Source organism: Leptosomus discolor, chromosome 14 (assembly GCF_034619465.1).
Source record: "Leptosomus discolor isolate bLepDis1 chromosome 14, bLepDis1.hap2, whole genome shotgun sequence".
NCBI classification, from domain to species: domain Eukaryota; kingdom Metazoa; phylum Chordata; class Aves; order Leptosomiformes; family Leptosomidae; genus Leptosomus; species Leptosomus discolor.
In genome coordinates, this window is record NC_141404.1 from 8284320 (window position 1) to 8310883 (window position 26564).

The window sequence follows — 26564 nt, forward strand, 5'->3', positions numbered from 1 at the left end:
TTTTGCCTTTCAGACATGGCCATGCCCAGTTCCCTTTTGTGGGCTGTTGACATTTTTGGGCGGGTTTACACTCTGCCTACTGTTGGCCAGTACTGGGAGCTCTGTAAGGACACACAGCTGGAGTTCAAACGGGTCTCTGCTGTCAAACAGTGCTGCTGGGGAATAGCCTGTGACCATCAAGTATACACCTACGTGTTCTCGGGTGACGTTCCTATTAGATACCAGGAAGAAACCTATGAGAATCAGGTATGACATGTTCCGGGTAGCTCTGTCACACTGCCACGTGTTCGTCAGAAAGGAACGACACCAAATCCGTACAGCCGCTCTCTCTGCATGTTTGTCTCACAGGAAGATTGTTTGGTTTTATTTTTTTCATTTTTTACCTGATGTTTCTGAAGAGTACATATGTGCCAAATAGCAGGTTATTCTTTTCATATTTTAATTCTCAAAGGAGGATTATATTTCCCTGCTCTTACCAAAAGCAACGCCAGGGTGTACTATGGCCTGCGTTACGCAAGCCATGTCGGATTGGAACATTCGCCCTTTTCACCTGATGTTTTCCTTTCCTAAGTGACAAATGCGCAGTCCCCTTAAGAAAATGTCCAGTGTAATTTCCAGGCAACAAAGAGACATTATCAGAAATATATTATTCTTCAGAAAATGCAATTTCCTCTAGAAAGGCATAACTCTCCATTGAAGTACAGTGTTTCCAGCTTTTTTGCATAAATGTCCTTCCTACATACTTCAAAAGAGTGTCTTTAAGATAGTATTTTAAAGGGAATTTATCTATTTTGTTTTTAAGTTAACCAAAAGTTATTTGAGAGAGAAAATGGAAGGATTTTCTTGAGCATATTTCTCTGATTTATAACAGGCAATGGGATAAATGTAAGTTGAAAATAGACATTAACTTCTCTGTATGGGTAAAAATACAACTATTTTATACATTATTTAACATTGATACAATGTTCCAGCCATTTAAGAATGTTCCTTTTGTTAAGTAAACATGTTCTTTAAAAATGCAAAATTTTAAATTTTATTTATTTTTAAACTTTTGTTTTGTTTCTTCTAGGCTATGAAAAAAATGGAAAGCAAAATACTAGAAAGCACAAAAGGAAATAACTCTGCAAGAGCTAACAACAAAAAAATTAAACTCAAGTAGTTTACAGATAATGTAGAAAGCAATTTAGCCAGATTCCTAATAAAATTAAAAAATATTTTGCATAGAAATTATAGAAGGATTTTGAACCACTCATTTTCCACATGCCCTAAAGTGTAAGACTGTATTACATGACAAATTTTGCCAGTATTTCTATAGTAGGTAAGAGTGTGGGGAAAAAAAAGAAGTCACAGCTGCACTGGTGAAAACCCTAGCAAGTTACTTGTTCGGTAACTGATGAAAGCCAGATTTGGAGAAAACCCCTCTTGGTATAACGTAAGATACCAGGAAGATTTACTGATACAGTTATCGTGACATAGTTTCTGGCACAGAAGCTCTGCTGGTTTTCTAGTGCAGGCAAGATACTAATCATCTTTCTCATGGGGAGCAGATCCCAAGGCCATCTGTATAGCATTGTCCTAGTGCTGCAGTGCCACGGTGCCATACATCACGAAAGAAAAAAGCACTGTTAGTACCAAAATATATCATCAGATGTTCCTATTTATGTAGCTGAAAATGATTTGGTTGGGACCAGTCAGCCCTTCTCTGATACTTAAAAAAGCTTCCTCCAAAGACTGTGTTAGGTAGGGACTTAGGGCAGGAAGACTTTCTCATTAACCCCAGGAGTTCATTCCTCTTCTACTGCGGAAAATAAGAAATGTGTTATTTATGGCTCCCTGTAGATGACCAATGATGTGATGTGATTTCAAATAAAATATTTTATTTCTGGCAGCGCTGGAATCCAGTTGGTGGCTTTTGTGAGAAATTACTGCCCAGTGACCGCTGGCAGTGGAGTGATGTGAGCGGGCTAAAACATCAGCAGCTTGATAGTTTCACACTGCCTTCACCACACTGGGAGTGGGAGTCTGACTGGTATGTGGATGAAAATATTGGAGGGGAACCAACAGAGAAAGGGGTAGGTGAACAATACCAAAAAAGAGATCTATTCTGGGAATCCGTAGTCCGTAGAATAAAAGGCACTTTTATAGAAGTGTAAAAGGTCTGTAAAAATAAAAGGCACATAACTTCCCATAGCTACTTCTTTCTGGGAAATAGCTCAACTATAATACAACACAAGGAAGGATCTTGTTCGAAGGCTTTTGAAGTCTATAGGAGCTTCTATAGAATCTTTTTTCTTTGATCAGGCCACAAAATACTGGCAACAATGCCATTATTATTTAAGCTCCTTATTATGAGGAAAGTAAAATGCTTTACTGTGTCTTGTTTGCTCTGTATATATCATGCAGAGGAATTTGGACATGATTCATAAATCATGCATGGAATTAGCTGATCTGTTAATCAGGGCTGTTGAGACACGCACAGTAACTCGTACTGTATTTGTAGGAATCGCTCTGACTTACGATTTCAAGCTTTCTCTTGGTCCTGATTTTCATACAAGAAAACCTCTGTTTGCAGGGCTGGACTTACGCCATAGACTTCCCCAGCACCTACACAAAGGATAAGAAATGGAATTCTTGTGTCAGACGCAGGAGGTGGATCAGATACAGGAGATACAAATCACGGGATGTTTGGGCGAAGGTTCTGGCTATCTTTTAAATGTTAAACAAACTGATTTTCTGAAACAGTCAGTTGTAAGTGCAGGGAAATTATTTTTTTATCACTGCTTTGTAGGCTGGACTTGGATTTCTTTACTTCCAACTTCTTACAAACATAAATGGAAGGCAGGGATTTTTCATAGAAGCCTGTGGTAATATGGTGCCAGATCTCATGACAATGCAGTTGGAGATAGATGCTCAGCTCCTCTGCAAATTTCAAACCAACTTTTTAACTTCCTTTGGTTGTTTGACAAAGCATTCTCTTTCGAGGTGGCACCTGTCTAGCATCAATTGCCAGCTATGTCCTTTGTCCTATGAATAACTGTTCTTTAAAGATTGTTGTTCCATTCTAAGAATGCATAAAAATTGTAATTTGTGATGTGCCAGCTTTCCAGTTCAAAGAATATCTGTGAGTAAAATTTTCCTTTAGTTAGGGGATGAAACAGAGACGTCGTGCTGTTTCGGCAGCGTTTCCCCTCTCTGCTATAGCAGCTTTGAATAAGAGGAAGAGTCTCCATGCTCAGCCTCTTTGTAGGTGATACATAAACCAACCTGCAGGAAACAAGTTAGGCCACCGGCCAGATCACTTATCTGTTGCAGTGTCTCCTCGTCTCAGTCTTTCTTCTCTTTGCTTCAGATCGTATCACACGATGATCCAGATCAATTGCCAGACCCTTTCAATGACATCTCTGTTGGAGGATGGGAAATCACCGATGAGCCTCTTGGCCGTTTATCAGTGTGGGCGGTTTCTTTACAAGGAAGGGTATGTACATGTTCCCTAAGTTTTGTAACAAATTCCTACTAAAAAGGAGTTAAACACTTTTAAAGCAAGGCAGGTTTGTTACTGTCCTGTGTTGGTAAGGCAATACGCTGTTGGTGCGTCTGGAAAGAGATCTAAAAGCTGCTTTGGACTGCATTATGTGACAACTTGTGTTGTAAATGGAAAGACTTAGTATCTCCTAGGGTTGCAATTTTATGGAAGCCTTAAAGCTCTGTAAACAGGTGACTCTTAAAAACTTGGGCTGAGTAGTGTCTTACATCTTGAAAAATGCCCAGAATGCAGACTATGGCAGTGGTAGCAAAGAGAGGGAGCCTTAAAACCTGATGGAGATTCTTGCAAAGCGTTGTGCTGTGTCTCTGCGGTGGAGAGTCAGGAATGATTCATGAAAGAGTTTACAGAATGGTTTTCTGAGACTTACTGATGAGAAGATGGTAACGTCCTGGCTTGGCAATGTGGGATCCAGCTCTGGAGTGTTTTCAATTTATTTTCTATTGAAAACTACATCTTCCTTTTTTATTTTTTTGGTGTGTTTTTGGTTTTGTTTGTTTGTTTTGTTTTAGGGCTGCCGTGAGGTCTCTCCTCTTTTGCTCCATGCTGTAAGGGTTTGATTCTTACTTTCCCTCCTTCATACTTACAGCATGTATCTGACATTCTTTGTCTCTAGACAATTTCTAACTTGTGGTCTCAGAGGGAAGAATGCAGTACTTTTAACAGATAGCCTGAGGTTTCAGTCACAATTGGCACTGCCTGGAGAGGCAAGCAATCTTGGTTAACTTGTTTAAAATAAAATTCCCTATGCCTCTTACTTCCCAGTAATAAGTGACAAGCATCCTGCTCTACAGGCTTACTTGACTGACCCTGTAAGATGCTTTCATTTCCTGAGTAAAAGTCCCCAGAGGAAACGTGTTTCTGAAAATGAGGATTTTAGCACTCCGCAGTCATGTTTTGGAGCACTCGTACGACTACTGCAGGATACTTTCTATGTTTGACCTTCCTGTTTTGACTGTGATCTATAAAAAAAGTGCACAGGCAGTAGCACCAAGACTAGCAAATGGACTGGATGTCACTGAAGGCCGCACAGAGAATGGAATTTTTTACCCGTATTGTGGCAAGCTCTGTTCACTGAAAGTGAGGTCGGGCTGTCATCTAACAGTAACATTTTTGTGTTACATATTTGTTCATTCTTGGTTTACATAACACGCCCTGAAATACAGTGAAGCGTTTTTTAGATGTTGAAATGTACACAGAACTTGTAGCAATAGGTTACTGTACCCAGTCCAGATTTGCTTCCATGATAAAAGCTAGTCTGTGGAAAAGCCTCCTCCCTTAGCACATAAGGAAATAGTCTTCAACTGCATAATCAACATCAAAAAAATTAAAAAAAAAAACTTTAAAGGTCAGAGTGCATACTCTGCATAAAAAAAAATCCTGTTGTTAAAGGAACACTGTTCCTTGTCTTCATGCTTGTCTTAGTGGTTTCATTGTTCTGGTGCTGTTTTTCTAAGTTTTATTTGTTTGGGGTTTTTTTTAAACTTGTCTAGGTATGGTACAGAGAAAACGTCTGCCATCACAGTCCAGAAGGTTCGGTGTGGTCCTTAGTCACCACTCCTGGTGAAGTTGTACAGATCAGCTGTGGACCATATGACCTCCTTTGGGCAACTCTTTGGGAAGGGCAAGCTATTGTGAGAGAAGGCATTGATAGGAATAACCCTCAAGGTAATGTTTGTTAAATTTAGCTGGAAACTCCTTTGATTTCTATAGTGTGGAATAAGAAACTAACCTACAGTGCCTTCTGGTTTTGTTTCTTGCAGGAATTTCCTGGAGTATTGTGGAGTCTCCAAGCTCTGAAAATGGGATTATGCACATCTCTGTGGGTGTTGATGTGGTGTGGTGTGTTACAAAGGATAGAAAAGTAAGAGCTGTTATGCTCTGCTTCTGTTTTTTTCTTCTCTTTTTCTATCTGCTTTACTCAAACAGGCATGTAACTTTCATAGGAAACATTGGTGATTCGGACTCGCTATCCCCATGGTTTGGGGAATTCTAGTTCCCCTTGCTGTTACAGGAATGTTCTGTGGTTTGTGATATGCGTAGTTGCATTTAAGTTAAGGAAGACTTTCAGCTTTTCTCTTGGAAGGAATTTTCTAAACCCAAGTCAGACAGATGTGGTAGGTGGGTGGGGATGTTGGTGGGGATGTAGTAAGGTGCCTACTTCTAAGGGATATTAAGCATTGAAACTGAAGGGATTCCTAGCTGCTCAGTCTTGTTTCCACATGGTCTGAACATTCCATCAAAAGCGGCATGGGGAGTATTTTAATCTATGGGGGTTTTTATCTGATTCAGATTGGTAAAAATTAATCCAAGGGGAGAGAATTTAAAGAGCTGTACCACTGAAAAGATCTCTCTGACAGTTCCTTCCATCAGCCCTGCTCATAGGAATGCTATTCAGAAGCCCATTCAGAGTGACCAAAAATAGCCTACAGTTGACATGTAATACAAAGTATTTTTCCAATGGCAGAGAAACTAACTCTGTCACAGAAAGTCATAAAAAAAAAGTCTCCTTGTGGGCTGTTCTGGATGTAGTTGGTCACAAGGACACACAGTCTGGGTACCATTAAGAGAATTATTTTATCTTTACCTGATAAAGAACCAAGGAGGTAAGTGACTTCTTAAGGCAATGCAGCAAGTCAGTATAAGAGATTAAGTCTAATCCACTAAGGAAATGATTATTCCACCTGTCTGCCTGCTGATGCAGGAGGAGCAAAATGTAGACTTTTTGCTGTTGCTGTTGTAGGTGTGGTTCAGAAGAGGAGTGAACTCACATAATCCTTGTGGGACAAGCTGGATTGAAATGGTTGGAGAAATGATGATGGTAACTGTAGGGTTAAATAACCAGGTAAGACAGCTGCATACCAATTATGAGGATATTTATGTTCCCCTTTGTACAGGCAGTACTCACATGTGGCAAGGACTGTCAGCAGGGCCAGTATGGATAGCTGAACAAGAGGTCCATGTCCTTGAACTGCTAGGAAGGAATCTGTCACCGAATTCTTCACCAGAAGATACAGTCAGCATGTCTCTCATATGGCACGTTCACGTGAAAACAGTTTTCTCTTGATGGTACAGAATTTTATACTGCACTACAGTATCAGCATTAAGGAAGAACACAAAAGGAAAATCCTGTGTCCAGCACATTTCTATGCTGAATTTTCCACCACTGCACCTTTTTTGTAGCTGGTATCTACCTGCATTCCATGCCATTTCCTTCACCAAGCCTTCCTTCCCTAGGTCTGGGGAATCGGCTGCGATGACAGAGCCATTTATTTTCGTCAAGGTGTCACACCAAGTGAGCTCAGTGGGAAGACTTGGAAGGCAATTGTATCTGGCCGAGAGAGTGACAGATCTCAGTCTGGGAGCTCAACAAGTCTGCTCAGGTACTTAGTGAAATACTTGCTTGAGACTTTGTACACCAAGAGTTTCAGTGGTAGGAGATACTTCTTTATGTTCAAATGGTGCAGACAGGGACGAGCGGGGAAGGCACCTCTAATCATTATGTATGCCAAAAAAGCATTTGCCTTTTTTTTGCCATTAAAATTAACAATAAGCAGCAGTTTTTGCACTCAGAGTAGAAACTGAAGGTCCCGCTTTGGAATTCATTGCATGCTTGCAGTAAAGTGTGTGTCTCTGGCTTTGCTATCACTGTCTGGAACTAGTCTCTAATAAGGGAAAATGTTACCTGTGAAATACTGTGAGAGTGTCAGCTCTGCTTAGGAATTATCCTTCTCCTGAGTGTCACTGTACGTTTCTTTCCTAGAGAGATCAAATCAGTAACTCCCCGCTGACTGCTGGCCTCTTGGCTGTGCAAGACATGCCAATGAAGCTGGGAGTACTGCAGAAGCTACTTTGTTGAGTCAGAGTGTGCTCTGAGTAGAAGTCTCCTCTAGCTAAGACAAAAATCATAAGGTTAACGATAGGCTTTAAAAAATCTTATTCATTACTTCATATCCAGAAAAATGAGATGTTGCTTCAGTGTTTTCCTGAGAGTTGCAAACAGCCAACAGCACTGATGTTTGAAAAGATCAATGAAATACATCTTCCCTTGTTTCAGATTTACTAGACTGGTCTGCCAGATTTGTGTTAGACTCTTTTCCCTTGATAGTAGCGTTTGACCTTCAGAAAAGAAGTCTGCTGTTTCTCTCCTAAAGCTGAAACACGAGGTTGATTTCTGTATGTCTGTGGTCTGAAGCCTGTGCTAATTTATAATACTTTGAATGACAGTTAATTAATTATCTATTTCTCTTTCAGTGCTGGCTGTTTCTTTACTGATGATATTCAGAACCAAACGAACGCGATCATTCAGGGTGATGCAGATACTTCCTCTGATACAGAGCTTCCCAGTGTACCCATGAACCTTGCCAACACTCCCCCGATGGGAGCTGCAGCCGGCAGCGCTGGTAACGGCACAGGCAACCAGACAGCAGAGCTATGTGCAAATTTGACTGTGGATCCTCTGGACCCTGATCAAGGAGGAGCTGCTGTTGCTTCAACTGATAATGAGAATGCTAATGTTGAAATGCAGAAGTCTCCTACAAACCCAAGTCCTTCTGCAGAACTGCAGTGGACAAACATTGACTTGAAGGAGGCCCAAAAGCATCCAGTCCTCTCCGTCAGCACCTTTGCAGAAACATCCAGCCTGTCTTCCCTTGGCATGTTCTCAGTGGGAGCTGAAGAACAGTACGGAGCCGATGAGCACCCACTGTGGGCTTGGGTGTCTGGGGGAGGCTGTCTTGTAGATTTGCACAGCCCATTGAAATGGTTCACTGTTCCGTCAGGTACTATCCAGGCACCGCAACAGACCCTAATTCCCAATGCTTTTTAAGAAAAATGTTGGTTTGGGTCTTTTTTGAACAAAGCCGTGGTGCAAAACTTGTGATAACCCATTTACTCATATTGCAGTTTGTTAATGCACTCCATGTCTGAGGATAGTGCTGCATGTATTTAGCTGGACAGCACTTTGAGATTGAGATATATAAATATAAAAAGGTGATATTTTCTCTAAGTTTCTGTAAGAATTTTGTAAAGTAATCTGTGCTGAATCTGCACCTCATTTTTAATTGCAATGAAACTGCAACTTCAGGTAAAACCCATAATATCACTGAATAGTAACTGAGAGCGGTGAAAAGGACTCTCTTGAGAGATGCAGTAACTGCTTCGCTCGTACATTCCTACTGAGACAAGAGTAAGATGCAGAAATCACTCAGAGGCATTGTAAGTGGTAGCCCATCTGATAACTGGATGGTGTTAGAATTTAGATTCTTGAAAGACAGTGGAATATAACCATATTTTGAAAATAAACCATGAACTGTTGCATCCCAGTATTTAATAGCAGTGTAACTCTTAATGCATTGTATTACCTAATTATCTTGCAGTTCAGTGACAAAACTCCCAATTTTACAAGGTTATGGCCTTGAAAGGTTCTATTTAATCTAGTGATCCCATTTCTATGCATCATTTACAAAGTTTGGCTGTAATACATTGATTCCAAAGTATAATAATTAGAAAAATTATATTAGACTGGGTTGGTGCAGTCCAGTGTTCAAAGCAGCACCGTGTTTTACCTTTCACAGAACTGTATTCAAAGCTCACTGGATTTTATTGGGTTTGGTTCTGTTCTAGGTTTGTCATCCTGTGTGCAATCTCTGTCTCTGTCTATCACTCCAGCACAGACAGCAGCATGGCGAAAGCAGATTTTTCAGCAGCTCAGTGAAAGGACAAAGCGGGAACTGGAGAATTTTAGGCACTACGAACAGGCTATTGAGCAGGTAAGCAGTGAGGACGCTTATCTCTTGTCTACTAAACACATCTATCGACACTGGGCATCAATAATACGTTTCTGATGTACTGATCTGAACTTACTGTCAAGCTTTATGTTCTTGTCCTTATTTTCTGGGTTATCACTGCCTGAGCTCCCTGTGGGAAACTAGCAGCTTGTCAAACATGGAGCAGCAATCTTTAAAAACATTAGCTGATAGTTTTGTATAGGAGCAGACAAAGCATCGGTCAGCATTATTTAGTACACTGAAACTTCAAATCCACAGAGAAACGTTTGCAGCAGTGGAACATTGTATGAATTACTCCACCACAAGATGATGCTTCTTAATTGAAACAGTGACTCAAGTAGGTGAACTTTCCCCCTCTGCAACCATTAAGGGATTAAGGTACCTTGCATAAATAAAACAATGATGCAAAAGTCAATAGCAGCACTTAAATAGCATCACTTTTGTTTGGTGTTCCCTTTGTTATGACTCCTTGGCTCTTTTTAGATTCATTCACATGTTTGGTCCCTTCATTGCAAATTGCCAGATGACATCTGGAATTTATTTGATTAAAAACACTTGGGGTCCAGGGGTTTAATCAAGTTTAAAAAGATTACATCAAAAGCCTTTAAAGTCCAAACAGAAGTTGTGTTCTAACTGGAGCGCACTAGAGCCCATTAGTATCTGTGCACTACTGCATTCTTGCAGAGGTAAAATACTGTTGTACACATGCTGTTTCAGTGCCTTTCTATCCAGTTTTGCCAGTTTTCATTTTGTCTTCAGCTTCCTGAACACTTTGGTATACTCTCTGTCAGAATTAACTGATATGGTACAGACTAACCTGCAGCAGAGATTTCTCGTGATCACAAAAAAATAGTGTTTGGGAGAGAGTTACGCGTTTTCCTTACTCCTGTAAATTTGTGTTTGCCTTGCAGTCAGTTTGGGTTAAAACTGGAACTTTGCAATGGTGGAGGAATTGGAAGCCTCATAAATGGATGGATGTTCGAGTTGCACTTGAGCAGTTCACTGGGAGTGATGGAATGCGCGACAGCATCCTGTTCATCTATTACATGTATCATGAGGAGAAAAAGGTGTGTACAGCTTGAGACCCTTGAGAGACTTGCATTTGGCCAAGGGAAGGGAAGACAGTTTTCTAAAGGGAGGCAAATTATGGTATGCTATTGTTCTAAGTTTTGGGAACCAATTCGAATGTAGCCCAGGGTACTAGCAGATTGCAAGCTTTTCTAAGCTGTAGCTCTGTTAATGCTATGTCAGAAACACCCAGTCAGCAGCCATCCACATTGCTTAAACCATCAGCTTTGCACTAACTAGGAATTCTTCTGGAAGTTCAAAATGTTCTTGATTGTGAAGAAAGAGCCAAGCTTGGCTGGCCAGGGTCTTCATAAATAGGGTTAATGCACATGGGCAATAGGAATCAGAGGTAGTGCAGGATTGGAAATAGAGCCCGGTTCCTTCTGCACCCAGAATTCTTTGCTATCCTTGGCAGGAACGCCTCTTTCATTGTCCTGAAGTGCGAAAATGCTGGCTCTGAGGAAGGTATGTCTGAGTTTGTCTTAGACGCCTTTTTTTTCTTCTCTTTTCTTAGTATATCCACATGTTCCTGAATGAAGTCACTATTATAGTTGAAGTTCTGAATGAAGCCAAACACTCCTTTGCACTGTATACGCCTGAAAGGACAAAGCAGCGATGGCCAATCCGCCTGGCAGCCACAACAGAGCAAGAAATGCATGACTGGGTAATTCTGTAAATTTTTCATTTCAAGCTGGCTGTATGTGAAATAAAACATAAAAGCTAGTCTCTGAAATCTCAGCATTACATATATAGTATCTGGACTACTTACACAATTTAGGTATTTAAAAAGTTTGAGGCATCTGAGGCTTCCTATCTCCTCTGGGGTTTGCATGCTTTCTGATACTGCAGCTATCCACAGCAAAACCGGTATTGTTTTTCCTTCCCTTCCTATCTCTGGATATAGATGAGGCTACAGTTAGGAGCTTAATTCAGTTAGTTTATTCTTCTGCATTGGTAGAAAAACTGTTACCTATTGTCACTGTTGTGGAGTCTTAGGTATAGGCAGGCAGGCACTGAAGCAATGGAAAACCTGAAAGATATTTCATAATGATCAGATACTGCAACCCACATTGGTTCCGGTGATGTGTTAATAATTCCCAAAACACCAAATTCCAGTGCCTTTGAGAAAAAGCTGCTTATTCACCTTGCTGATTTGCAAGAACCTGCAAAGGTAAAACTTTGTTTTGTAATACTGAAGGATCTATGGGAATTTTTGTTCTCACTTAAACAGAAGCTTTTGGTTCTCTGCTTCTTGTTTTGTAGCTGTCTTTGCTGAACATGTCCTGTTGTGAAAGCAGACGGATTCAAGGCCCTCCTTCTCACCATGCCATTTGGTCAGTTACTTGCAAAGGAGACATCTTCGTTAGTGAGCCAAGTCCTGAACTGGAGGCTGGACCACACCTGATGCCGTGTGATCAAATGTAAGAGGTTTCAGAAGCTGTTCTTTGTGCATGGGATGCCATCCAGCAAAGACTGTCTTCCCTGTCAAATCAGTGGCTTTGATGGGCTGTTGGAGTGTATAGTGCACTGCAGATGTCTGTCGATGACAAGGTTAATGGCTGCCTTCATATTCATAAGTACATCTGAAGGAGTTCACCAAATCATATTTTAATTCTTAGATGCGGGAGCTATTCATGTGATTTCAAAAGTCTTTCTCATTGAGATCCCATTTTTTTGTGATTGCATCTTTAATGCCGTAATTATTTAAGTTAAGAGTGGCCTAGACTAAAAGTAAACCTAATCACTGTAATTCTAATGTAATTTGAGCTTTCAGTTTTATCTGAGTCAGGAAATCTGAAATTCTCAGTTCTCCATAGTCACTACAGTCCAGGGGCAGCTCCTTTACAGTTTCTGTTACAAGTGTGACAGTATAGTACTACAGACTCTTCAAGCAAAAAAAATACCAGCCTCAGAACTGGTGGGTCAAAGGCCAATCTTCAATTTAAAAAATACCCCCAGCTCCAAGTTACTTGCACAAAGTGTCTTTGAATAATAGCCGAGAGATCCTTTAGTCCTTTTCCTTCAGGGTAGAGCACCTTCAGCATCTGGCAAATCACAAAGCTGCATCTTAGTTTGGGGGATCTGTGACCTAGATGATCTCCTGCCATTCTGATAACTAAAATACTCCTCCGAAATCTCTATTTGCCTCATTCTTCCCCAGAAAAGTACCATGGCCAACTGGCTGTGTTAAAGCCCCAGAAAACGATTATCCTGCATAGATTAGGAATACAGGAAGAATGAAAGCCCTTGTTTTTACTAAGCTCCATAGCAGATATATAAATAATTTGTTTTGTTAGATAAAGGCGGAATTGTCTTTAAAAAAAAAAAGAGGATGAAGTTAAAGCTGAGGCAGTTGATGGTCACTAAGACATAAAGATTCTAGCAAGATCATCCTAACTAGTGTTTAAAAGAATATATATAAAAAACACAAGCGAAAAAATAAAAGGAAAGTAAAATACTTCAAAGCCTGAAAATTCCAAGTGGAGGCAGACCAGTTCCTCCCAGCTAACTTTTCAGTAGTTGTTCAGAGGGAAATGTTTTCAACTGGCAACTGCCTTCACTTACAGATTGCACAGAGGTTGAACAAACAAGCATATAGAATTGCATGTCCTTAAGACTGTTGAGTTGTAGGAGCGGCAAGCGTAAATTCCTGGTGGATGTGGTGTAAATGTAAAATGTTGTCCTTTTTCTGGCAGGTTTTGGCGTCAAGTTGGAGGTCACCTGCGACTGATAGAGTGCAATAACCAAGGCATAGTGTGGGGCATAGGATATGATCACACAGCTTGGGTTTATACTGGTGGCTATGGAGGTGGCTTCATTCAAGGTATGGACAGTTCGTGTACTGGGGTGTGCACCTTACTTACTTCCCTTCCTGACTGGGTCAGCTGTTCAAGCTATTTCAGCTGCCCTTCCTTTAGCCCGACTACCATCTAGGGTTATACAGTGAACAGGCCACACATCAGGAAGGAACGAGTATTGCAGTTTTATATTTTCAGCTTAGGAGTGAGAAATAGGATGATCAGCCATATTACTGTGGCTGGCATTTAAAATGTAGTGTCTTTAAGGTTTAGCTTTACTATAATCCAAATCATTTATTTCTCACAGGACTGGCCAGTAGTGCTGATAACATCTATACGCAGTCAGATGTGAAATGTGTTTACATCTATGAGAACCAACGGTGGAACCCAGTCACTGGCTATAGCAGCAGGTTATTTACTCAATTTATTGTATCTATTTGCTGTAATTTTTTACTACTGTCAAATGAAACAAGGGGTTTGTTGTAGCTTTTCAGAATAGTTACTACAGTTATTCTATCTTCAGTCTCCTCCAACATTTATTTATTGTTAACCTGAGATGGAAGAAGCAGCATTTCTCAGTTTTCTAGATTTGTAATTATCCATTCAAAACGCATTTGTAGCAAAACATTACAGATTTGTGCTTTGTGAGTGCACAAAACGTGCCTGCTTGCAACATCTTTCATTATTAAGGCCATACAGCAAAGTTCTTACTAGGATCTATATATTCATATAGATACTGTGCTAAATACATTGGGTCCTTGAATAGTGTATTTAAAGAGAAGTGTTGAACAAGCACTCACATATGTGGGTGTCTATGCCAGAGAAACTCAGGATTCGTCTTCCAGTTTTAAATAGTGAGGAATGTCACTCTATAGAGAAAAGTTTACATGGTCCTCAAGTTTGGTGTAACTGGAAGCAATTGTACAGATTCCCGCTATCCTCATCACTCACATGGTATTTCTAAATACAGATATTAATGACAGACCGATTTGTGTAAGAAAGTAGGAAGTGCTACAAATAGGCTTTTCTTCCCTTGCTTCTTAAATTTGCTGTGGTAAATGACCTTGCATTCCTTACACACTGTTTCACCACAGAGGTCTGCCCACGGACAGATATATGTGGAGCGATGCATCTGGCCTGCAGGAATGTACAAAAATAAATACCAAGCCTCCTTCTCCGCAGTGGTCTTGGGTAAATTTTCTCTTCAAAGTCTGTTTACTAAGAAGGCAAGGCTTAGCAAGTAGAATACAAGACTTGGGCTCGAATGACCCAGATTTTCTTCCTGGATTTATCACAATATTTAACCTTAGTTTCCCCATTTATACAATACCAATAATCTTCTATAGTGAGAAGAATGTTAAGCATTGAGTGAGATTTTTTGTTTAGTGGGACTCAGGCTTCTATTCCAGTCCTTTCCTCTTAAACTGAGTTAAAAAGACTTGGGAACCTCTATGAATTTATATTGCAAGTGTTAGAAGGCTTCTGCCAATTCATTGCTCTCCAAAAGGTGGAAAGGAAATAGCGGAAGAGGTTATTTTAATTACACATTAGGTGTTGATTGTGCTTGTTATTGTCTCCTTTTGACAACAGGTATCCGACTGGTATATTGATTTTAATACTTCAGGCGGAACTGATCGGGAAGGCTGGCAGTATGCAGCAGACTTTCCAGCGTAAGGAGATACCTTCTTCTACCTAAAATCCCAGCAGGCAAATGCCATACTTAAGTCTTCATTTCGTCTTGTTTGCTATTTTGCACATTAACTGTGCTTTAACAGGGACAAGCGTGCCTTGGTTTCTCCCTTTGTATGGCGATACTAACACTGAAATTTGCCAGGGAGGTAGGGCAGCAAGGTGAGCTTAGCAAACTATGGTTTCAAGCATGTAAAGTCAGCAGGCATGTCTGGTGGGCAGATACATAGACAGTGCTGTCAGGCTGGCACTGATGTTGGAAATGCTCCGACATCCTCATGAACACCTATTTAAATCTGTTTTGGTAGGTCCTACCATGGTCACAAGACAATGAAGGACTTTGTCCGACGGAGGCGCTGGGCAAGGTGAGGAACCAAGATACAAATAAATGTTTTTAACTGGGATGCTAACTGTTCCCTTAAAGTCTCCTTTAGTTATGAGGGGAAGAGTCTCATCACCCAATCAACAAAAGCAATAGTGAAGAAACCTGCAGAAATAACCAATCTCCAGTAGAGAAGCTGATGATCTTTAGCGTTATGGCTTTAATTTTAAGCCTTTACAGGCTTGGATTTTGTGGGATCCGTAGGTAACAGTCAGCTAGTTATTATCTGTATCTGATTTTCCTTACGGTAAATGGTTAAGGAATAGTAGAGTCTAGGTATGTTAGCCCATGCTAGGTGACTTGTAACAATTGGTAATATGTCTGTTACATTAACAGTTTTAACATATGAATTCTACATGCTGCATACTAGGCTACAGATAGTCCCAACCCCATTTAAGTCACAGTATACTATATCCAGGTGGCACCTGGAAAACGGCAAACTGCCACTATATGCTACTCTGTTCTGTTGATCAGGGACAGTCTGTGCCTTCACTGTTTTTCCAGCTTTTCTATGCTTTCTGTACTAGAGTATCTAACAGCTATGCTAATAAATTGCTGTGAATTTACAGTTACACATTGTTCTGTTTGTTATTGAGACTACAAGGCTAGTGTTTTGGCACTTCTACAAAAATCTTTGAAGTAACGTCCTGAAGCATCAAACTGTTGTTCCAGGATGTGCAACAAAACAAACAACATCAAATCAATCAAAATCAGGACTTGAAATCAAAGAAGCAACTTGAGAAATACCCTCAAGCCTAAACATTTCCTCTGGTTTTAACTATCAGTTGAAAATTGAAAACAAAGAGGGAACAGCTCAGGGCTGGATCCAGTTTTTCAGAACTGGAGAAAGGAGGAATGTCCTGAGTTTTTTAGGATGTTCTTCATACACAGAAATAGCTGTGTATGAAGCTATTCTGATGACAGAATCTAACATAGTTTCCCTAACAGATAGCACTACTTCCTTGCAGTTTCCACAGAAAAAAAATAGACAAATTCCCAGAATGATCTACCTCCAGCTCTTTAATTTAGAGCTGCCTTATCTCTGCCTACCTCAGGGTGCTCCATAACTTTCTAACAGGCTCCACCAAAAAGCTACTTAAAATGATTCCCTTAAGCAAGACAGAGGAAGGAATGAACGAGGTGTGAAGTTCTCCCTGAGATGGGATTCTTACCTTGGAGTGAAATACTCATTATCCAGCTGTTGCCCAATGAGTTTTAGAGAGCTAGGGAGCAGTGTAGCACAAGCTGCAGACTTCTTGGGTGCCCTTGGTTTTATAAAGTAACTTCTTTTAAAAAGCAGACACTTTGAGAACTCAGTAATCTGTTGAAATTCAAAACCTGATACAAAAGATGATTGATTATTGTAAACCCCTTTCAAATTAAAAATACTAACACTTACTGTACTGGCTTAATGAAAAAAACTGCAGGCTTGTTTGCACTGAAGTCCACAATGGACTGGGAAACAAACTCAGTTATAGAAAGTACATACTTCTGACGGGCTTGGGGTTTTTTTGCTTCAGAAAATGTAAGATAGTCACCAACGGGCCATGGCTGGAAGTGCCTCCTGTTACCCTGTGGGACATCTCCATAATTCCCAGTTCAGATGCAGATGACGAAGAAGCAGTAGCACTGTGGGCAATCAGTGACAAAGGAGACGTGCTCTGCAGGCTTGGAGTGACACAGCAAAACCCAGCTGTAAGGCTCCCTGTTTATTTTTACTGCCTTATTGATGTATTTAATGTAATTATGCAGGTGCATACACACAATCATGCAGTGCCCTCTCTCAAAGCACCTTGTTATTTTCTTCCCTTTTATGTCCCAGATTTGAAAGTCCTTGTCCATCAACTAACACAGTTTGCTGCCCACATTTCTTACAGTAGCACTTCTCTTGCATAATCTACCTTAGCTTGTGCCACGTCACTTGCAGGAGCCTCTCTCAGCCCCTGTACATCTTGTGAAGCACTTTACTTGCACTCTCTGCACTGATAGCTTAGTTCATCTTTTTCTTTTTTGTTTTATTTTTCAATAAAAAAAATAGTATTATAAATAAATAATTATAAAAAAAGATGATGTGTGTATCCCATTTAAATGAACTGCTGAGGGATAGAATTTCTCTAAAGTACAGTCCCAGTCTAATGCCTGTTAATATCAGTGGGAGTTTGTCCATTGACTCGTCTGGGCCTAGAAATGACTGACTTAAGACAGGTGGGCCTGGGCTAACCTACAGATTTGATTTTTTTATGGACCAGAACAGAAATAATGAATGAATGTCCAGTAAAGTATGCAGAAAGGAACAAAGAGTCCCAGTAACTTCAGTAGGAATACTTATTTCCTACTAATAGCCACATGCTGAAACATCAAATTAGGGTTGATATGCACTGATTTTTAAGCCATGTTTACAACAGGGGAAAAACAATCTAACAATATACTTCAGTATCAGTTACAATAGCACAGATCTGTAAGACACTGCAACAGCCTGGAATACTGTCTGGAATCTGAAGCCCCGTATCAGTTGATTTTTGTGAGGCTATTGTTCTGTGTAATCAAACCCAAGGGATTATTAAAAAAGGAAAAAAAACCAAGGCTCTAGCACAGCTATTCAGAGACATACAGGTGCCTGAATTCCAGTGATGTCAACAGAAGAGGCACTGTTATAGTCCAACATAGCAATTTCCAAAGAATTATATATCCAAACATCTTTGAGGATCAGGGACCTTGTTTCTGTTTAGTTGTAAAGTTACGTAAGAATCATTCTTCAGAACCTTTTTTGCTATCTAGGGTTTCTCCCATTTGGTATTAAACAATGCTAGTTTGTTGTGGAGTTTTTAAACCATTGCTTCACAATTCATCTCCCATGATTTGTTAGGGAACATCCTGGCTGCACGTGGGAACAGATCAGCCTTTCATTTCCATCTCAATTGGAGCATTTTACCAAGTGTGGGCTATTGCTAGAGATGGTTCTGCCTTCTATCGGGGCTCAGTGTCTCCAAAGAAACCTGCAGGTAAGTACTTGTACTTTTTTAGTGCAGACTTCATCTTATACATCGTGTAAGCTTGACTACAGTGCCATGTCTGAAAAAGACAAATCTGTTCAGCAGAGTCCTTTCCAATAGCTGTGCAAAACAGTGCGTATGAGTAAGACTTATGTTAATTATAGCAGTTAATTTGCTCTTCACTTGTGTGATTTGCTTCTAAAAACAAGCTAGTAAAAATACATTGTGTAATGTCATTCACAGCTTTCTTGCACAGCTATGTATTTCAAGTGCAGACATTTCCAAGACTGCTCATACATAATCATGTTTTCTCAATGTTTTACTCAAGTATTTCTGACTTTTAGGTGACTGTTGGTACCATATTCCTTCACCTCAAAAACAAAAGCTAAAACAAGTCTCGGTAGGACGAACGTCTGTGTTTGTGTTGGATAAAAACGGTAAGGATTTGTTAAAATTATTTATCAGTGTTACAAAAAATAAATTGGTATACATCAGATTGACTTAAAAAGGAGAGGCTAAGCCAGAGCTTCTCTGGACAGGTTACTGTTGCTCCAAGAGGAGCAGTACTTCTTACTCAAAGAGATGGAGTAGGCAGCCTGCTCAATTAGTGGTTTTGAAGACCTGGGTTTTGTTACAATATGATAGTGCCCTAGATAGCAGCAATCCAGCATCTCGATTGGGGTGGGGGAAAGAGATAGACAAGTCTCAAAGAAGACAATTGCATGGAAGGATTTGTCTGAAACCCCAGAACATGCACAACTGCAGAAGAATGCCTTCCTGTTGCAAAGTTAAATAATGAAGCATGCTTCTGTAAAAGAAACAAGCCTTTAACACCAGTCTCCTTCAGAGATCTTAATCTCATTTGGTTTACTTCTCTAGTGCACAGTTCTTTATATGAACATTTTTCCCCAAGAAACTTTACAAAACGAAGTTGTTTGTTAGTTTCCAGAAAAGATCTAAAGAATAACTGTAGTAATACAGAATTCGAAAGTAGGAACTTCATTGTCCTTCAGTGCAGCACATTAGTCAAAACCATAATGCATTTCCACCGAACACAGAATGTACCTGCTGGTCGGTTATGTTGTTTACTAGCACTTTACACAAAGCAGACATCCTGAGCTGTAACCGGGACTATTTATCTTACAGGCAATCTTTGGTACCGGCAAGGTATCACACCAAGCTACCCTCAAGGATCTACTTGGGATCATGTTTCAAATAATATCCGTAAAATATCTGTAGGACCCCTGGACCAGGTGTGTATTGAGCTTCATTGTGTCTCATTAGTTTATTAAAAACTATGCTTAACATATTTTTGTAATTAAATGTTCTTCAGAATTATTTTTATTTATTCCACAAGGTGATTGTCTAAATGCTGGAATCCTGATAGCAAGACAAAAATCATGCCAATGAGGTAGTGCTACAGCCAGCCCTTTGTGTAAAAACCTCCTTAATGTTTTGGGTTTTTTTGGGGTTTTTTTGTTTGTTTGTTTGTTTTTTTAATGAGGCTATTTTATATAGTTAAATCTCTTTCCTGCCAAGTCTTACTATCTGGCAATGTTTCAATTCCAACACTGTTATCGAGTTGTTTATTTGGGTGCGTCTCTGACTAAATTAGCACAGTTTTGGCCTATTCAAGATCAAGACTAATTGCTGAAAGTGGTCAAACAGACTTAAGTTTTCCTGTCTGGGAAGAGCAGCATGAAGAGCACATTTTATTGCCTCTCTTTGCTTTCCTGAGGTCTGGGTGATAGCTGACAAAGTGCAAGGAAGTCATAGTTTGAGCTGTGGGACCGTCTGCCATCGGACTGGTGTGCGACCAATGGAACCTAAAGGCCTCTCATGGGATTATGGTATTGGGGTAAGTGCTGGGGGTGTAGTACTGCCTGAAAGTGGTAAGTCCAAAATACCCATGGGCACGCTTAGAAAGGAGAGTGCGTCCCGCTCCAGCTGGCAAGCTTTCTAAAGCTTGCATACACCTGCAGGAAACTGACCTTTGTTTTTAAGTTTTAGGTTCCTTTTTTAAGTTAAGATAATAGGTTATGCAATTATGGCTGGAAGTCATTTATTTGCATTTGCAAAGTATTCATTTTCAGTAGAAAGTTATAGTGGAAAAATCAGTAAAGTACCTTTTTAAAAAATGTATTCCTTCCAAGTCTGCACATGATTGTTCCTGTATTACCCTCGATGTTTTGAGAAAGGCTGTTTCAAGGTTTGGGCCCCTTTTAAGTTGGTGGGAAACCTGCAGTGGCTCTGTTATGAATTCCTGACCCTACTAACTCTGTTCCCTGTAGTAAAAATAATGCTCAAGTTTACTACCGATGTACCTCCCTCAGAGGGAGGCATGTTGCATTCTGCTGTGTTTTGTTTTACAAAAAGCCTTTTTTTTGATTCAGCCCAGAGCAGGATTATTCTCCTTAGGAAAAAATAGTATAAAACTAGTAGTGTACATAAAGCATCATATCAGATATGGTACTTGCAGGGTGATGTTTCTCCTTTTGTATTTCTTTATCAATCTTTTACAGGGTGGATGGGAGCACATCACAGTCAGAGGAAATGCAACAGAAGCATCTAGGGTTGCTACACATGACACTTCTGAGGAAAACCCTGCAGTATCAAAGGATTTAGAAGATGAGGAGAGTAAAGGGAAAACAGAACACTCTAAAACCCCTCTGATGGTCAGTGAAAGTCAAGAATTGGACAGAAATGCTGTTAATTGTTAAGTTGTTGCCATCTACATGTTGCAAACAAGTGGTAGTCAGTATAATTTAAAAAGAAACTAAATGTCTATTGCCTGAAGAGAAAAACGTGACCTTTTTGGGCTACTAATACAGTTTACTGAACTGGAATTTGCAATGGGGTATTTTAAATACTGATTTCTTCTACTACATCATGAGTAAAATGTGACTTGATAGAGCTAATAGTTTTGTCAAAGCAGGCAAGCTTTTTAGTCACAATATATTTCTGACCCTTTGCCATAGCTGCTACACACCATACAAATGTGAATATCTTTGCAGAAGATCACTGCATTTACTTCTTTTTTTTGACTAGTACAGTTCCCTTCCCTACATTTCTCTTGTATTCACATACTTCACACACTGTTCAGATTCATATTTGAGCAGAGATGAAGATGTTAGCTCAGTTAAAATTAATTCCTCCAGTGATTTGCACTGCAAGCATATCTGGGCCTGATTGTACAAGTGTTTATACGTGCACATAACTTTGCTCATGCGAGTCCTGCTAATACAAGCATGTATTTCGGTTATGCTAGTCTTGCTCCCATCAGTAAAATTAAATTCTGTGCAATTCAGCTTGGGTGCAGTTACCAGAAAGGGCCAATTTTTGCTATCTTTGTTCAGGGAGTAATACCTTAATCACAAAGTGGAACCACTGGTTTCAGCAAGACTGCGTAGAGAGCACCGTCCCATTCAGTCTGACCAAGAGTGACAAAGTCTCATTTTAAATTGTCAGTCCAAATGGTGGTAGATCATGTTCTGTCTCCATCTTGACTGGATCCGTGGTAACTGAGGTATACAGGTGCCTACCTAATGAGGCTGGAAGGCACCGGACACTTGAGGAGTGAGGCTGTGTTCCAGATCACTGCAAATTATGCTTTCAAAGTGTAAAAGACACGAGGAGGTCTTAAATAAGGTTCTGACTTCACAGTGGTAGGAATGCAAAATGACTTCACTGGTATCCGTGGAGTTTACCAGCATAGACTAATGTGGGTTTAGAATGAAGCTCTGTTCTTTGAGTGATTCATCCCTTCTTCCAACATGAAACCACTTTTTATTCTCAGAAAAAGCTTTTTTTCCTGTCTTACCATAATTTGACTGTGATGTGAAACTACCCTTGGAAATCCAGTCCTTGGGAAGTGCTGGAAAAGCCTTCTCTCCCAATAGCTTCAGGAAGGCACCATGTTTTTCCCTGGCAGCAGTTTACAATCGTTTTTCCTCTCTTTGTGTGACTGTATATTGAGTTATTTTTATATGATGAGCAGTGTGATGTGGTCTCAGTACTGTATCTGTAGAAGTAAAATTTATGTTTGCACGTATTTAAAGAATATATTTGGTTTATTAATGCCAAGGAAAGCACTGTTTCCAAGTCCAGATGTGAATCAAGATTCAGGATGCTTTACTGTTTTAAAAAAAAAAACCCAGTTGATCTTTCCAGTGTGTGATTATAGATTTCTGGTTTATACATACATTGTGGAAGTACCATAAATAACATGTTTGCATTAATTAGCATAATAGGTTTTGCATAACTTGCACAGTATCTTGTCCAAATAAATAACTTTATCACATGTATTTTTAGAGAATTACTAGGATTGTATTTTCTCTGTGTTGTATCAAAAATATTTTTTCTTTTAATAGTCAGTGTTTACATATCCAACAATCAGACTGATTTCATACAATAAGCTTTATAATGTACCTTTCTGTTTTTCCCTGCATTGCCAAGTTTCACTTACTTTACTGTAAAAAGCTGGGTTTAAGTGAACAAAAGATAAATTATAAGTTGAGTACTAAATATTTGCCTTCTGAAACTATTATTTAGATAATTATTTAATTTAAAAGTATAATGTCATTGTTATGGGTAGTTAAAATAAGGAAAAAATACTTTAAATTGAAACAATTTTGAAAAATAAAAGTAATTTATCAGAAAAAAACTGCTTCTTAGAAAATCCCTTTTGACATGTTCAAGAAAGGACCATTTCGTGGTCCTGTGCCTGACTATTCAGTGGGGCTGGCTGTGTTCAAAGGAGTAACCTTCATGTGCCTCCTCTGCTACTTACTGTTCTAGATACTACATGCCATTTTGGTCTTAATATTTGAAGTAATGCCTCTGTTTGTAGGAAGTCATGTCAGAAATACACCGTCACAAGCATTTAAACTCTGTAATTATAGCAGTAATATCAGTATAACTGATTCTTAAAAGTGTTGTGCAATTCTTCATCAATAGCACTGTTAAAATACTGTTTTTCCAATTCATTGGTGTCCTTCCTCTGTTATCCCACAAAAACATTTCAGGGATGACATTTAGTATCTGGAAACTCTCAGATCGCCCTTATAATGCACTGGTTTAGCAGACTAAGGACCTTTAAAGAATCTTACAAAAAATTACCATAATCTCCCCGTGCTCAGCCATCATGTACCGTATGACGCACAGAATTTAGGCTGGAAGGGACCTCAGGAAGCCACCTAGCCCAGTCCCATGTACGGCTAATACAATTAGGTTGCTCCAAGCCACGTCCAGTCAATCTCTGAACATCTCCAAGGATGGAAGCTCCACAACAACCAGCTGACACCGGTATTTGAGGCCACCACTGCTGCAGTCCAGGGCAGAGGCCCCAGGCCCTCCCTGCGGCCCACACCTAGGCAGCAGCGTCCTTCCCCTGGGGCAGAAGCCCCTGCTGCGACACGGTGCCCGGCTCCCCGCCCTGCAGCGCCCTCACACAGCCTCCAAGCTGCCCTCAGCAGAGCTGCTGGGCCTCTCCGGTGCCTGCCGTCATGTCCCGGCCCGAGCGCCCCGTGGGTCTGTGCCCCGCTCCTCGGACGCCGGCCCGGCGCCCCGCCAGCCCAGCCGTCTGCCGGCCTCCCCGCGCCCCCTCAGGAGACCCGGCTGCTCTCGCAAGAGGGCGAGCCCGGCAAAACGCCTCACGGCCGCGGCCTCTCAGCGCCGCCGCCCGCTCCCTCGCACCAAAACGCCCACGGCTCCCGGCGGCGCTCCCCCGCCCCGCCGCGCCCCTTCCCGGATACCTCCTCTCCACCGCGGGTCTCCCACTCCGCCGGCGAACGCCGCCGCCCGCCTCTTCTGGGGAGACGCTGGCGGCGCCAACGGCCCGGAGCCGCGCGGGAGGGGAGGGACTCCCAGCCTTCGTGTCCGTGACTGCCGCCAGCCAGCCTCAGGGGGTTACGGCCAGGTACCGCCGGAGGCACAGCGTGGCCCGCCGCGATGCACCTCCCCCCATTCCGTGTGCAGGTCAGGGCCTTGTCACCAACAGCCCGTCAGGTCCTGTTTGCACTGACCTGTACGGCGAGAAATCACCAAGTGACACCCGACATACTCTTACCCGAAGCGACACGAAGTAGAGCAACTGAAAGGAAATGCCCGGGTGTTACTGATTTCTCCCATTACAATTGGACAACACCCCCCCCCCCCCAAGGGTTTTACCAATAAACAGCAGCTGTTGAATGAAGCAAGACACAGCAGTGTTACGGCAAATCAAATCTGTAAGAGCCTCAGTAATACTTTCATTAACACTTCAGCACTCAGAGGGCTAATCACAACTATTTTACTGTGAAAACAGTTTGGAAACTAAGAAAATCCCAAGTCGAGGCAGGATCCAAATTAATTTCTCTCTTGGGTAAGGCAACCACACATACAAAACATTGTGGTGTTCTACATCATTGCTGTGGTAGAGAAAAATCAATTCACATCCCTTGCCAGCCTTACCTTTCAGTCCCAATGCAACCACCACGCTATCAGCCCTGCTGGAGCAAAACATACAGCGTGTTACAAACCGCAGTCCGGCACAATCCTTCTGGGACGGATGCAGTAAACCCTTCCTCAGCCACCGTCCCTCCTTGGATGGCTCTACCTTGCAGGGAGAAGGACCATGCCACATACTGTTATCAATACCACCGGCGTGGGAGATGCCAGATTCTACCTGTGCTACCCACACCGCAGGGCAACAGCCATCCTGCCAGCACAGGACTTTGGGGACATGGCTAGGAAGAGCTGTGACACAGGGGCTCCATAGGCAGCACAGTTCCAGCTGAGGGCACCTCAGCTTGTTCTTCAGGTATGAGAACACGAGAGGAAATGAGAGTTCCTCAGTGACATAACAGTTTTTACAGTAAGATAGGAAATGGAAAAAAAAAAAGCTCATATTCATTTGTGAAGAGTTCCTGCTTCATTTATTGTTTTACAATACCAGAATCTAGCACTAACCCAGAAAGAACCCTGATCACATTACAGGTTTCATTAGCAAATAATTTGTAATTGGATAGATCATTGTCTAACTTACCATTATACTAAACCATATTTATCATAGTTTTGTCAAAAATAAGTCATTTGTCCCTTATTTATTATTTATATTACAGTGGCACCCAAAGACCCATTAAAGGAAAACTCCATGAGGCTGGATGCTCTGGAAAGACAGACCAGAAAATGTCCTTACTCTAGAGAGCTTACAATCTAAGCAAGCTTTGCAGATGTTCACATTAACAAGTACTTTAAAAGTTTTTATGCTTTGCAAGGTTCAAAATTATGAGCGCAGATCCAGAACAGTCAAAAACTCAGATCTGGTTGCCAATTACCCATACGTGCCACTTCACTCATCAAGTCAGTCAAGTGTTGTCATTGATTTTCATTTCCTCTGTAGCAGGGTACGTAGAACAGGGTCACTGAAAGGCTGGTGAACAGCACTACAGCCAAGATCTCAACAAACTCTAGTGAACTTAAATGCTCCACTCACAACCCTTCCAGGAAGGGTGATTTTCAGAAGTTACTAAATCTTTACTTTCAAGTCAACTACAGTGTTACAGGATAGGTTTCCAGACCCTGACACACCACACAAATATATCCATTAAGCTCTGAAAAATTCTTATAATTTAAGGTAATTTTTTAGTGTGCCATATAAGCTACAGCCAGGAGTGTTACTTGTTGTTTTTAAGAAAGAATAGAGGATAGCTGGAGGCAACAATAATCTCTTAAAACCTCTATGTACTGACACGTATTGTCATGTCAGAAGGAAAAGAACAACGGTAGTAGCTACCTGTAGGTGCTTTGGCTGAAGCTATGAACCTATGTGGAGTATTTTTGTAGATGTTCCTCATGACCATCGTCCCCATGTTGCTGTCGATAATGCTCATACAGTTTGGAGCCCCAGGCTCCCCCCATCCCTTCTGCTGCTGGAAAGTGTCCATTGGACACGTTGAGTATAATGGAGGTCAAAGATTTAATGTAATTTTTGGCCAGTGTGAGAGTCTCTATTTTGGAAAGTTTATTCTCAGCTCTCACATGAGGGATCACCTCCCGCAGAGCCTGGAACGCATTGTTGAGCTTGTGCATTCTCTGCCTCTCCCGCTCGTTGCTCTCCAGTCTCCTCAAATGCCTGTCCTTACTGCTCCAAGGATGCTTGGCTCTGCCTGTAGTGATCTTGCTGCTCTCCTTGTTTCCCCCATTCCTCCTCTCCTTGTGTCGCAAACATTTCACCAGTTCTTTTCTTCTCATTGCCGACTCCTCAGAAAATGCTTCGTTGTCCACAACATGCCTTTTCTTCTTTCCTTTGGTTTTAGTCTTCAT

The 26564-nt window shown here is 41.0% G+C and overlaps 2 protein-coding genes across 2 annotated transcripts; one reads left to right on the top strand and one right to left on the bottom strand.

Moving 5' to 3' along the window:
- Positions 1–21147, top strand: TECPR1 (tectonin beta-propeller repeat containing 1). Its single transcript, XM_009952085.2, has 24 exons — positions 1–246; positions 1890–2072; positions 2573–2695; positions 3350–3475; positions 5035–5209; positions 5305–5405; positions 6285–6386; positions 6779–6924; positions 7796–8322; positions 9167–9312; positions 10242–10397; positions 10913–11062; positions 11662–11819; positions 13095–13222; positions 13504–13606; positions 14291–14387; positions 14787–14866; positions 15194–15250; positions 16788–16962; positions 18134–18269; positions 18605–18697; positions 19407–19513; positions 19999–20118; positions 20783–21147. The coding sequence occupies exons 1-24, from the start codon at positions 16–18 to the stop codon at positions 20978–20980; spliced, it is 3618 nt and encodes a 1205-aa protein (XP_009950387.1). The 5' UTR covers positions 1–15; the 3' UTR covers positions 20981–21147.
- Positions 21148–26063: 4916 nt separating this feature from the next.
- Positions 26064–26564, bottom strand: BHLHA15 (basic helix-loop-helix family member a15). The gene has a single exon (XM_009947093.2). The coding sequence runs from the start codon at positions 26562–26564 to the stop codon at positions 26064–26066; it is 501 nt and encodes a 166-aa protein (XP_009945395.2).

Excerpts from the sequence above, each read along its gene's own strand:
- BHLHA15 (XM_009947093.2), bottom strand. The coding sequence starts at position 26,564 with ATGAAGACTAAAACCAAAGGAAAGAAGAAAAGGCATGTTGTGGACAAC.
- TECPR1 (XM_009952085.2), top strand. The coding sequence starts at position 16 with ATGGCCATGCCCAGTTCCCTTTTGTGGGCTGTTGACATTTTTGGGCGG. Across the intron at positions 13,223-13,503 it reads TGGAGGTGGCTTCATTCAAG|GACTGGCCAGTAGTGCTGAT; the intron begins GTATGGACAGTT and ends TATTTCTCACAG. Across the intron at positions 19,514-19,998 it reads CTGTAGGACCCCTGGACCAG|GTCTGGGTGATAGCTGACAA; the intron begins GTGTGTATTGAG and ends TGCTTTCCTGAG.